Raw genomic sequence first — 13,424 nt, 5'->3', positions numbered from 1 at the left:
CTGATGTCATCATTCTAGACTTTTAAACAGGTTGTCCACTACTTTTTGATTGATGATTTATCCTGAGATGGAGCAGCTCTGCAAGAGAGTACTTCCGCCCGGCGGCCGCAGCCGACTCTGGTAAAAACTGATCGGCAGGAGTGCCATGTTCCAGACTCCGGCCAATCAGACATTGATGACTTACCCTAAGGATAAGTCATCAATTAAAAAGTACTGGACAACCTCTTTAAGGCCGGCTCAGGCAGCCATGAGTTGCCTGAGTATTCAGCAAGTATAGCACCTTATTACCACATGCTTTTGCAGGATTTAGCCTAATCATACTGCAGACTTTCTTCCAGCCAGGTGGCTGATTATCCTTCCTGCAACTTCTGGTTGCTTTTCAGCAGCTAGCTCCTACTTCCTAGCTCAGCCCAATGAATCCTGTTGCTATAAACTCTACTGAGTCAAATGACAAGTTACTAACTCATCTCTGCTATTCCAGTGGTTAATCGTATCACTGCTGCTAGGTACCTGATTGCATATATGTCTCCGCTCTTCCTGTGGTTAACCATTTTCTGCTGGAAGATGCATATATTTATCTGTTGTTCCTGTATTTAACTGACTGTAAGCTGCATCTACTGTTTCCAACTTTGCTTGCTCATCTGTCATCTTGTATAGCTTGCTCTCGTGCTGCTTGCTGAATCGTGTGCTGTCTGGCAAATCCCGCTCCACTGCTTCATCTCCTCCACTCCATGCTGCTCACCTTGACCTACAGCTTAAAAGATCTACCTCATTAACTTTGCCATTAGAGGGCTTGTCCGGCTTTAGGCTACAGTCTTAAGTTACTCTCTGTGACTACAGACTTATGAATATGAATCCTCACAGTGTACATTGCGCCGAATTGTACCAAATTGCAAACTCTGCTAGAACACCTGAGATGCACCAAAAAAATGTGATATTTGGTAAAAGTCGCATTTCACAAATCTGTCTAAAACATATATATATATATATATATATATATATATATATGTACGTATGTGTATATATATATATATATATATATATATATTTTAACATCCATTTTGTCTCTCTCTAAGAGTAAACTGATGATGGGAAGCAGTTTGATTAGACAAAAAACTTCTTCCACCAATAATTGTGGTGGGATAAGCCAACAATAGGTGATAACTACGGTACTACTGTTGGGTTTTTACCACCGAGACCCCCAGCGATCTCCAGAATAGAGGACTTCGGATAGATTGACTGTGGAGCAGGCTCACTTCCATTTTACTGTGAGAAATTATCTAGTAATAGATAACCTATTGATACCGGAGTACCCCTTTAATTACATTTCATGACCCCCTGATTATACATAAGTGGTGAACTCTAAACCCATCAGATCAAGCTTATTCATTGTCTTCACAAACACATGACATGTATCCTCAACTGTAACATGTGTATCTTTATGTTCGAGAAAAAAAATAATCCAATCAGCCGTAGAAGATAATATTACAATCTCGGCTCACGCAATAGTAACAATCTCAATAGTTATTACATTTCCAAGATCAGGACAGTGGCTGGAAACGCAATAGCTCATTACTTGAGGGTAATGATACAGAAATATATTCCAACAGAGGCAGACATTAGAATGCTGGACTGTATCATTCTAAGGATTCCAACTCCAAAACTTGGTGAAGAATTTTTTTTTAAAAGAAAAAAATGGAATTTGTCAAAAATTCTGATCTTTCTTTCCATAGACCATGTAATAGACTCCATGGAACCCCCAATTACTGAGAGAGAAATACAAGCAGCAATAAAAGATACCCAACCTGGTAAAGCACTCAAACCAAATGTATCCCTACATTACTATCCATTTGGAAAGGAAATAATATGCATACTTGCTTTCATTTAAAGATTAATCATCATTATATATTTTTTTCATAAATCAATAGCACACGTGAAAATAAGAAACTTTGCTATATATCATATCAGGGAAATCTGCTTCTTTCTCCCCATGGACTGATCTTTCATTCTTAAGATTCTCAATTTATGGGTAAAATCGGTCGTCCGTGAACACAGAACTTCTTATTACTGAGATAGGAAATAACACTTGGTGCTCATGAGGTTCTATGGAAAATTGTAACTGTCATCTTGCAGCAGAATGTCTGTGTTGGCCTCTAGCTCCTCCCTCCTCCATAGAATTTTAAAAGTACCAACCGTCATCTCCTATCTCAGCATTGTGATCATTTGTCTTCACTGAATACAGATTTTACCCATGAAGTGAAAATGAAATATCAATCCAGGGGGAAGAAAGAAGCAGATTTCTCTGATAAGATATATTACAAAGTTATTTAATTTCCTGTGCACCTTTGATTTATGAAAAAAAATTAAAACAATGTTTACTCTTTAATGTATTGATAGAAAATTTGTCATTACTTTGTGATTCCCTCAGAGAAAATATTGTTGGGATACATAAACCTGGAAAGGATCCAGCACACTGGGCCGATATCGCTACTAGCCTCCTGACCACCTCTTTTGACGGACATCATTTGCCCGGGCTTTGTGCCCAGCAGAGAAGTCTGTGACAAAACAACAAAGGCTCTAAATATCATTTATAGATGTAGAATGAAGCACTTACCACTTGGGTTACTGTCAGGGCTCTGATCGCTTTCATTGGACTTTTATGAAAGAAACTCTAATCTGTAGAGGCCTTTGGGGAAATATGATGAAATGGATAAAATCTTTGAATTTGGGTCCATCAGCTTGTGTTCGGGTGAATGGTGTCCTCTCTGAAGCTTTCCAGATATATAATGGTACTCGACAGGCGGGTCCCCTTTTACTACTTCTTTTTATGTTCTGTCTGGAACCTTTCCTACATCAGACTAGATCTCAATTGGATATCACAGTGGTAAAAGCTTAAAAGGGCCTGTCCAGGACTACTATGGGCCCAAAAATGAACAGGTAGGTAGCTGCTACCTTCCTGCCTGTTATCTCCGGCATCGACCTCCGCCAGCACAGAGTGGTCACAGACGGCTCTTTACGGCAATTCAGCGGCTTCTGCTGACATCTTATCGACAGGGCAGTGGCTTCTCTTCCGCTCTGCTCTGTTGACAGGCATGACTGCCGATGCTCATTGACAGCTGGCTCCTCATTGCCTAACTGCTATTAAACAGCATGTTTTCGGCATTCACACCCCTTCGAGAGAACAGCCCGCAAAAGTAAGAGCTGCTCTGTTGATATGGAGCAGCTGAATCGCCAGCATTAGCCATCGGTGACCGCTCTGTGCCGACGCCGGATTGAACAGAAAGGTACATCAGGTAGTATACAGCACTCGTACAATCACTATTTATGGTGCACAAGTAGGTCATCCAACCCATCCATTTTTTCATTTTTTTTTTACCATGGGCCTAAAAACTAACAGGCTAACTACATTTCTGTTCTATAGATATGGACAAAGTAACTTGGCACTCAAAGTTGAATAAAGTTCTGTTTTTTTATTTTTGCATTCACCAAATAATTAGTGAAACGTTTTCGGTCTCAGATCAGACCTTCATCAGAAAAGTAGAGGTGGCCAAAGTGAGAGAAGGATACAGGAGCTTCCCAATTTAGAAAATGGAGGAGGATCCAGGTAGCATTTTCATGTAACAACTAGTAGGATTTTTTGGGTATCACAGAGCTGTAAAAAGCCTCCAAAGGGAAAATGGAACCTGAATGCTCATGAGACGGAACCCCCAGAAAAAATGCGCTAGTGGTGGTGACTTGCGTCGCTGTGGGAGCCACCTCTACTTTTCCGATGAAGGTCAGATCTGAGACCGAAAACGTTTAACTAATTATTTGGTGAATGCAAAAATAAAAAACTGAACTTTATTCAACTTTGAGTGCCAAGTTGAAGAGGGAGTTTTACTCCTATCGATTACTTTCTATTTTCAAAATATATCAAAACCAGAGGTTGTGACCATTTCTTTACCCTCTTCAACCAGGAAGGCACTAACAGATGTTTTTTTTAATACGTGGGTGACTCAGTTACTATATTTTTTCTAATGATCCAGTTTCGACCTTTCATCGTAATTTTTCTCCTTTACTAAAGACATTAAGGGAACTTAGTTCTATAGGTCTATAGGGGTCTTTACTTGGTTTGGGCAATGCAAGATATCTAAAATAAAAGTTCTACTAAGTTACGCATTCTGTATCTTTCTCAGACCTTCACAATTAAGACGCCTTCTTAATTTTTTTAATTTATTGTACATCTTCAAAATAATTTCCCTCGGACAGGTAAACCAGCAGGGATCAGGCAAATAAGACAGTGTAAACCCAAGGCTTGAGTTGAAAACTTATTATGTGGCAACACATGTGACACGAGTGGTGGATTGATGCCATCATCAGCAACTGGAACCCTGGGTTCAAATAGAACAAAGTTTTTCAAAACCATCCTTAGCCGCTCTGCCATGGCTTAGTTCTATTCAACTTGCCTCTTTTAGACAATATCCCACTACAAATCATTCTATTTCTTGCTGTTTGGATCTTTTCTCACAACCATTTCTTACTCCTCAAACTTCACTACTCTTTCGAATTGAAGGTAAAACAGATATTGCCCTTGGAACGGACAATCCTGGGGTTGAGATCTTGGAAGTTTAGATCACTCCATTTTGGAGACCATGCACGATGGTCATCGACGGAGCAACAATCCGAGGTTAGAAAAACTAGTTCCTTAAGTCACTTAAAGGAGTTTTCCCACGAACGAAAGTTCATTTTAATCAATAGATCTTGGAATAATAATAATTTCCACAATTGGATGTGTTTAAATAAAATGTTCCTGTGCTGAGATAATCTTATAAATGAGCCCTTGTGTACTGTGTAATGGCTGTGTCTGACCATACAGGAACATGGTCTGATCATACCACATCTCCTGGGCAGGGGAGGAAGGAAAAGCGTATACAGACATTACAGCAGGGGATCACAGCTGATTCTTTTTGTGAGATAAAACATCTCCCTGCCTGTTTTTATACAATGTTTTACTTCAAAGAAAGAATCAGCTGTGATCCCCTGCTGTAATGTCTGTATACTCTTTTCCTTCCTCCCCTGCCCAGGAGATGTGGTATGATCAGACCATGTTCCTGCACAGTCAGACACAGCCATTACACAGTACACAGCAGGGGCACATTTATAAGATTATCTCAGCACAGGAACATTTTATTTAAATACATTCAATTGTGGAAATTATTATCATTCCAAGACCTATTGATTAAAATGAACTGTTGTTTGTAGGAAAACCCCTTTAAATAATTATTTTTTCTTAAATTCCCCTTTATGATCCCCAAATACATTAGACAATTGTTGGCTGAATACGCCGATATCGACAGGCTCGGCAGATACTCTAATGTACAAACGGACACGGGCTGGCTGATCGTTGGGGGAGATGTCGATCGGATATGTACAATTTTAGATAGATTTGGTCTCCTAGAGATAATTCACTTGCAGAATTGTTTATTGGTGGTTTTATCATAGAGAACACAGTAGAGCATAGCTGAACGAGCGCACCTATGGCTGTGGGCAGAACAATCTAGAAGAAGCTTTGTATGGCCTTTATAGTCTCATTTCAAAAAAAATATTACTACATTCCAAAGGGTCTGTAAGGCTGTGTGCCCACTATGCGTTTTTTAAGCAATTCCACTGCAGAAACGCTTAAAAAACGTTTGGTATAAGGTCTGCCATGTCCCCCAATGATAATCCGCTTGTGCTGTGCACATGCTGCGGAAATTTCCCCTGCGGATTATCATTGCGGAAAAATCCACAGCACTACCAATTACTTTGCGTAATCCCAGTTTTGACTTGCATTGAATCGCTTAATATCCGCATCACTACATGTGCACACGCAGATATTAAGCGACTCAATGTGCGGATGGTACCCGAGTTTGGAGAAGAGGAGACTCTCATCCAGACCCGGGTACCATAGTACCTGTAAAAAAAAGAATTTAAAATAAAAAAACACATTATACTTACCTTCTGATGGTCCCCGGTCTCCGTAGTGATGCGTCCTGGCTCCCCGGCAGCTCGCGATGGTGTAAAAGGACCTGCTATGACGTTATTTAGTCATGTGATGGGTCACGCGACCGCTGACATCGGCGGTCGCGTGACCTGTCACATGGCTAAAACAAGTCATGGCAGGTCCTTTTACACCACCGCGAGCTGCCGGGGAGCCAGGACGCATCGGATAAGGAGACCTGGGGCCATCGTAAGGTGAGTATAATGTTGTTTTTTTTTATTTTTTACCATTTTTATTCTTTTTTTAACTAACTTGGTCACACTATATAAAATCCATGCCGGTTGCATGGATTTATATAGTGTGACCAAGTTGTCAAGCACTTTCCAAGTGATGCTAAAATCGCATGGAAAGCGCTTGACAACCCGTATGCGAAATCGCATGTGCAAAACGCTTCACAAACGCTTCTACCTGGCTGAAAAAACGCATGTAAATTCCGCATGCGTTTTTTCTGCCAGGGAGATGCAGAAACGCTCAGGAAAAATCCGGAGCATTTCTGCATCGTGGGCACATAGCCTAAGAGTTCAGGGCTTTTTCGGCATAATCACTTGTCATCCTAAAAGCTCCTGATAGACCCCCAGACCAGACCCCTTCTTTGATCCTCTGACAGTAGAAGGCCAATCTTGACATACCTCTCACATCATTCCAGAGACAGAAGATAGATATTACTACTTTCTTATAAATCTATAAACAAGCCACTTATAAAATACTTAGAGAGTATGGAGTGCCCACCCGCTGACACATACTACCCAATCATGTTGCATGGCACCCAGAGATTGCTTTAGGTCCATGCTGTACCTCTATTTGACCCAGATAAATGCAGACAAACACATTTTTTCTGATGTTTCACAGAGGGAATATGATATGTCTGTGCCAGACTCAACGGGAAGATCTCCAGTGAGTGAACTCAAGCTCCAAACATTGCCCAAATGGGCACCAGCCATGTTTAATATCTGTAGACTAGCTACTTGGGAGGGGATACCTTACCTTTTTCCCTCTCTGAGAAATATTTGGTGTTCCGGTGAGCAGTTTTTCTATGAGATATTCCCTGTTCTGTACAATTAACAAAAAAAAAAGTTTTAGTTCTGGTGATATTATCAGTGACACAAGATAATGCTGTAGTTGCACCACTATTACAATAACACGATATAACGGGACATGTACCTTTGCCTTTTGAAAGAATTTACATTTTAGAAGTTCAGCTGCCGTGGGCCTAAAAAAAGGGAATAAAAACAAATAAAAAATAAGTATTTTAATACTGATTAAATATAAGAAAATAAATAATGTAAACAAAAAAGTGAAATAAATGATAACGACAAAGCTTTAAAGCATCTTCATCACCAGAGGATCAGATTCTGACACCCAAGGTCCAACAGAACAATCACTTTAATTCACACCTATCATCCATGATTGAATCTTCGAAAGAACAGATCTGAATTGTCATCCAAACAGTGATGTTAAGGAGATCTTCCACTGGATTTTTTAATTTTATCCTGAGTACCTCCTACAATTGCAGCTGCTTTGCTGATTCTAGAACAGTTTTTATTTTTCTTCTTTGCCCCTCCGTTCCAAAGTTATGCCCCAGAAATAATAGAGAATTTTTTTTTTTTTCACCCAACTGGGCGTACACCAAAAAACTTCTATGTGGGTGCGGCTGTATTCTGATTGGCCAGTAGTGTCAGAGGAGAAAAAGCAAACACCCACTGAAAAGCTGTGTGATATACGCCCAGTTGGTTGTAGGGAAAATTACCATCTTTATTATCGGAAGACATTACTGTAATGGAGGGTCACAGAAGAATCAGTGGAGCAGTGAAAATTGCAGGAGGTACTCCGATTATATGAAAAAATCTAGTGAAGGGTCCTCTTTAAAGGGTTTGTCCTGCTCTGCTCACTTGTGCGCTGGGAAGAGCACTTGACATGAAGTCTACTAATATCTGCAACAGGTCAGCATCGTGTACGTATCCTATTCTAATAAATGTGACATTGTGCACGATAACTGACGATCGCATCCATATCTCGGCAGGTATCAGTAGACATGATATCACTTTCCCTAGTTATTTTCTGCTGCAGAAGTGGATCAAACCCTTAGACATTTCTGCAATTTTTGAAGGTGTTGTCCTGTGATGTAATTCCTTGTGGCTCCCATTCTGACGCTGTCGCTTTTCCCTAATCTTTACTTTCTTGACACCTAAGATATGGGAGAAAGAGATATTCTGTAGATGCAAAGATAATTGGCTAAGGGTGCTTTCACATTGTGTTTCGGCACCTGTTCGGTGGCCCCATCGAGGCATATGTCTGAATTCCCCGCAAATCGGGAATCATAATTTATGCCACAAAATTGTCAGGCTGGGGTACATTTCTGGGAAAAGTTGAAAGTTGTGCCAAATTCATCAAATAGGTGTACAACTCTAAGAACGTCTTACTCCAGCACTCCCTGCAATAAGACTGCCATACAAAACCTGTGATTGGGTATCAATTTTTGCAACTTTTTGGAACCTAAAGTGTCACAAGGCAGCTAAAATATTTCTATTGCATGATCCCATCGAGCAATTCCGCACATCTTTGATTCTGGTACCATCAACAGTCTGACTATCTGGAATACTGAGAATAAGTATAATAACACTGGACTGGTTTTGAGTAGATAAAGGTTTTCAAAATAAAAAATTCTCGGCATGACACGAAGGCAGGAATATAATTTCTGTCTTATGAGATTAGGGAGCGCCGTCACATACAGAAGATAATAACTGGAATCGTGATGACGGCTTTTCTCAATGTTTAAATATTTATTTGACTGCAATGAGAAAACCACAGGAACATCTCTTGCTCGAATATACCTAAGGCTGTGAATATTTTTAGTGTTTGCACTTTTTTTTATTAACTTGGGGTCGTGTGTCTGATGTCTGCAGATTTCGTATTGATTGTAGGGACACCGTCATCAGCCATATTTTTACAAGGGCAAGAAAGCTCCTTTCCGACCACTGATCGGTGTAAACATCTCAGCAAACGAATGAGCAAATGTCGGCGGATCACATATTTTATGCTGCCTAAAAAATAAACCTTGTTGGCAGCACAAGGAGGGGATCTGCTGCAGAAAACAAGAATGTTGTATCAGCACCAAACACTTGCATTAACCATTTTTCGTCCCCCTACAGTTTGCATGAAATGCGTGCAGAAAGCCCTTCAAACTTTCCCATGAACAAAGTTTATTTAAAGTTACTTTTAATCAATAGATCTTGGAATAATAATAATTTCCACAATTGGATGTGTTTAAATAAAATGTTCCTGTGCTGAGATAATCTTATAAATGTGCCCCTGCTGTGTACTGTGTAATGGCTGTGTCTCACCGTACAGGAACATGGTCTGATCATACCACAGCTCCTGGGCAGGGGGGAAGCAAAAGAGAGTATACAGACAGGACAGCAGGGATCACAGCTGATTCTTTTTGTGAAGTAAAACATTTCCCTGCCTCTTTTTAAAAAATGTTTTACCTCAAAGAAAGAATCAGGTGTGATCCCGTGCTGTAATGTCTGTATACTCTTTTCCTTCCTCCCCTGCCCAGGAGCTGTGGTATGATCAGACCATGTTCCTGCACGGTCAGACACAGCCATTACACAGTACACAGCAGGGGCACATCCATAGGATTATCTCAGCACAGGAACATTTTATTTAAATACATCCAATTGTTGAAATTATTATTATTTCAAGATTTATTGATTAAACTTAAAGGGGTTTTCCCATGAACAAAGTTAAGTCAATGATCGCCACTCGTTATGGGCAGAAGTTTGTCCATGTGTTTGTGGCTTTAGTCACTTACCTCTTTGATGGGTCTTTCTGGAGACAGAGTGAAATTAACTTCCTAAAAGATTTCCCATATTTCCTCATCATCTCCTTATCTTCCACTCCAGTTTCCAAAGTCGGGGGGTCATTTTGCAAGGTTAACATTAGGACCTAGAGAATACATAGGATTTTTATAGAAATGATACAACACAGTTGGAGGTTTAAAAGCAAAAAATAGTCACTATATGGCACAAAATAAACTGTAGATATTAATAAAGAGACCTCTTAGACCAGATGAAACTAGTGTACTTACAATGAAAATGCAGAATGCCTTCATAATCCTTGAAAAGTTATGAAGCCTGAAATTAAGATGAGCATTTTGAGTCCAACTAGAGTTATTCTCTTGAAATGCTCATTATAATATCAGGCAGAGTGTTACTCAACTGTCCTGTGTTAGGTCCGTGCAACTTCTTTCCCTGGCAGCCGTCTCTGCTTTTGTGCGGTATTGGTTTACTATGTAACCTGGCACATGGACTTTTTAAGGCTGGCGCGGGTGGCTGTTCACCACCTGAGTATTCAGGTAGCAGATACACAATGCTACCATGTGCTGACACTCTGGTTAGACACAAGACAAAACCGGCTCTGCTACTGCTGGATGCTACTAGAACTTCATCAAGATGTCTGTCTGCCAATCCGGCTCTGCTATTCTAAGGTGTTGTCTGCACACTCAGTTCTGCTATATCAAGGAGCCTGTCTGCCAATCCAACTTTGCTGTTCCAAGGTGCTCAGCTCTGAGGAATCAAGGTATCATCCTACATATCCATCTCTGCTGTTCCTCTCAGTTCCCCATGCTATCCAGCATAACCAGCTCCACTGTTCCTTCTGCTATCCAGCATGTCCAGCTCCTCTGTTCCCAGCTGTTTCACTTGCCTTTCGTATTCCACCACATCTATGCTTCTTTCTGGACTGTTCACCCTGACCTATGGCTTAGTGAATCCACCTCACTGGGTAAACCATAATGTAGGGAAAGTTTCAAAAAGGATTATAAAGCCATTTTGACAGGAATTCTCAAAACAAGTACACTAGCCTCATCAGGTGTGCTTGATCTATTTAATAGTTAATGAAGTTTGTATTGTAAAATGTAGTCTGATTTGAGGTTTATATGAAATATAACATTAAAGTTAATTCATGCTCCCTTTTCTACTCCTTTTCAACTATGCTATGCAGGGTTAGCTTTGATTTTTCAATGTTAATTGAAACAAATAAATAATTATTAAATCCATGTATTTTTGAGCTAATAATCATTTTGTAATACAGTTTCATTAAAGATTTTGCACCGCTTGCCTTCTATTGCCTTTGTGTTACACTATCTATTTCTGGCTGCAAAATGAGCTAACTGAGAATCCATCAGTAAACTCATTCTAATGAGAAGTTTGTAAGTTCATATTCACACATTTGATCACAAATCCGCAATGAATAAGCAGACAGAATCCGCATGTGTTACTTGCAGATCAGATTTCATTGGAGACTTGGTTGTGGATTCCAACCTACTGCAATACAGAGAAATGAATAGGCTGAAATCCGCAATGAAATTCTAGACAAGAATGAGCGTGCTGCAGATTTTAAATCCGAACAGTGCTTTAATTTTCGTGTGTTTTTTTCCCAGAACATGTATATAGGATTTTAAAAACCCGATTAACTTGTATTGCACTGTAAATTGTTGCGAACCTGCACCACAAATCTGTGTAAAATATGCAATGTATGAACTTGCCCTTACTCTTTTACCAGTCTTTCTGAACTCCTCTTAGCTGTTATATGAAAGTTACATATGAAAGTTGAGCTCTGTAGTTATACATTTGCTGAGGGGAGCTCAGAAAAGGACAGATAAAAGAGTTACAAACTCCCTAGCTCACTGATCGATTCTCAATGAACTCATTCTGTAGCAACAATGTGCAGAGAAATGAAAGAACCTGTAAAAGCCAAACTGTACAAAGTTATTAATGAAGCCAAAATAAAAAATTAAGTTAATAAACAATAGATTAATTTAATTAAAACAAAAAGTCCCCAAATGTGTTTGTATCCTTTCAAGGGGTTTTCCAACAAAGTACATTTTAATTCATAGATCTTGGAATAATAAAAAGTTCCACTACTTAATGTGGTAAAAAAAATGTTCCTGTGCTGAGATAATCTTATAAATGTGCCCCTGCTATGTGATATGTAATGGCTGTGTTTGACCGTGCACAGCTACTCTAGTCCATGGTCGGCACATACCACAGATCATTGCCAATGGCGGGGGAGGCTGAAGTCAAATATGATAAGTGAATATACAGGTGAAACAGCAGGGGCTTACAGCTGCTGCTTTCTGAGGTAATGACATTTCCCTGGATAAGGTAGCAAATTTCTCTGTCTGAGGTAACACATGAGCCAGTGTATCTGCCATGTCTCCAGCATCTTAAATCAAGTCCGTGAAGTAGGAGCTCCCACGGCCACTAAGCTCACATGTCACTGACTTGATTTACGATGAGCTCACAGGACTGGAGATGAGAGAAACACTCGTTCCTGTGATAAAACAGGCAGGGAAATGTGTTATCTCAGAAAGCAGCAGCTGCAAGCCCCTTCTGTTTCATCCGTATACTCATGTAACATAAGTGACTTATGCTCCCGTGATATGTGCCAACCAGGAACTGGAGCACCTCTGCACGGTCAGACAGAGCCATTACACAGTACACAGCAGGGGCACATTTATAAGATTATCTCTGCACAGGAACATTTTTTTTAACACATCCAATTATGGAACTTATTACGATATTTCAGGATCTATTAATTAACAGTGTTCAAAATGTATTTATTTATTAATTTTGTGGTATATTCTTAAAAGCTACAATGCTTCTGGTCATTGAGACAATTATACAGCCCCCTGGATTTGGCGGAGAGGTGGTCAACACGTGTGTTAGCGGGTTTGTTATCACTGGCTCGGCCCTGTGGGTCATAACATATAAGCATAGATCTTCACCTTCATTGGCGGATACTTGTGATAAGGAGCTGAGCCTGTGGCCAGTTCAATCGCTGTAATTCCAAAACTCCATATATCAGCTTTGAAGTCATAACCTCTAACCTAAAGGAATGGAAATCGAGAGGCTCATTAGTGAAAAACACACGTGTCAGGTTACTGGAAGTCCAATATTCCTCTATTATGTAATGCTTCTTATATGATTTTTATATGGGTATATAATGGGGTTAGTCTTCGTGCAAGTAGTAATTGCGTTTGTTCAATAATACATCCAGCCCGAAACAATAAATCATTTGCGGAATTGTAAATTTCATTACCTTTTGCTTAGAAAATGCTATATTTTAATGATATCTGTATAAGGGCTCATTCCAACGTTTTTTCGAATGCGAGTTCCATTTGTGTTTTTCAGAGACATTGCTCGTACCTATTATGATACCATAATTGCACAATGTAGCTAATGCCTTTACAATTTACTATGTAGCACCCACTGGCCCGCTGGGGTATGTTCCTTTATACCATTCGTAAATTGCAATGCTACATGAAATGTTCCCAAGATACCTAAGCTCAAAAACTTTTTTTTTTCCATGCTGGCTGTATAATACAGTCGACACCGGCTGAGTG

The 13,424-nt window shown here is 39.8% G+C and overlaps 1 protein-coding gene across 3 annotated transcripts in view; it reads right to left on the bottom strand.

The window, feature by feature from the left end:
- Nucleotides 1-13,424, bottom strand: part of STK39 (serine/threonine kinase 39) — a 438,417-nt gene that overhangs the window by 302,963 nt on the left and 122,030 nt on the right. For all 3 annotated transcript variants that reach the window (XM_073647007.1, XM_073647008.1, XM_073647009.1), the window contains exons 7-10: nt 12,807-12,908; nt 9,831-9,964; nt 7,181-7,229; nt 7,004-7,069 (exon numbers count right to left, since the gene is read on the bottom strand). In XM_073647007.1, the coding sequence (XP_073503108.1) occupies nt 7,004-7,069; nt 7,181-7,229; nt 9,831-9,964; nt 12,807-12,908 (351 nt within the window). The remainder of the gene's footprint in view (nt 1-7,003; nt 7,070-7,180; nt 7,230-9,830; nt 9,965-12,806; nt 12,909-13,424) is intronic.

This window comes from Phyllobates terribilis, unplaced genomic scaffold (assembly GCF_046119375.1).
Source record: "Phyllobates terribilis strain yellow unplaced genomic scaffold, ASM4611937v1 Scaffold_9__5_contigs__length_417890890, whole genome shotgun sequence".
Lineage (NCBI taxonomy): Eukaryota > Metazoa > Chordata > Amphibia > Anura > Dendrobatidae > Phyllobates > Phyllobates terribilis.
This window is presented reverse-complemented; position numbering and strand designations above follow the sequence as displayed.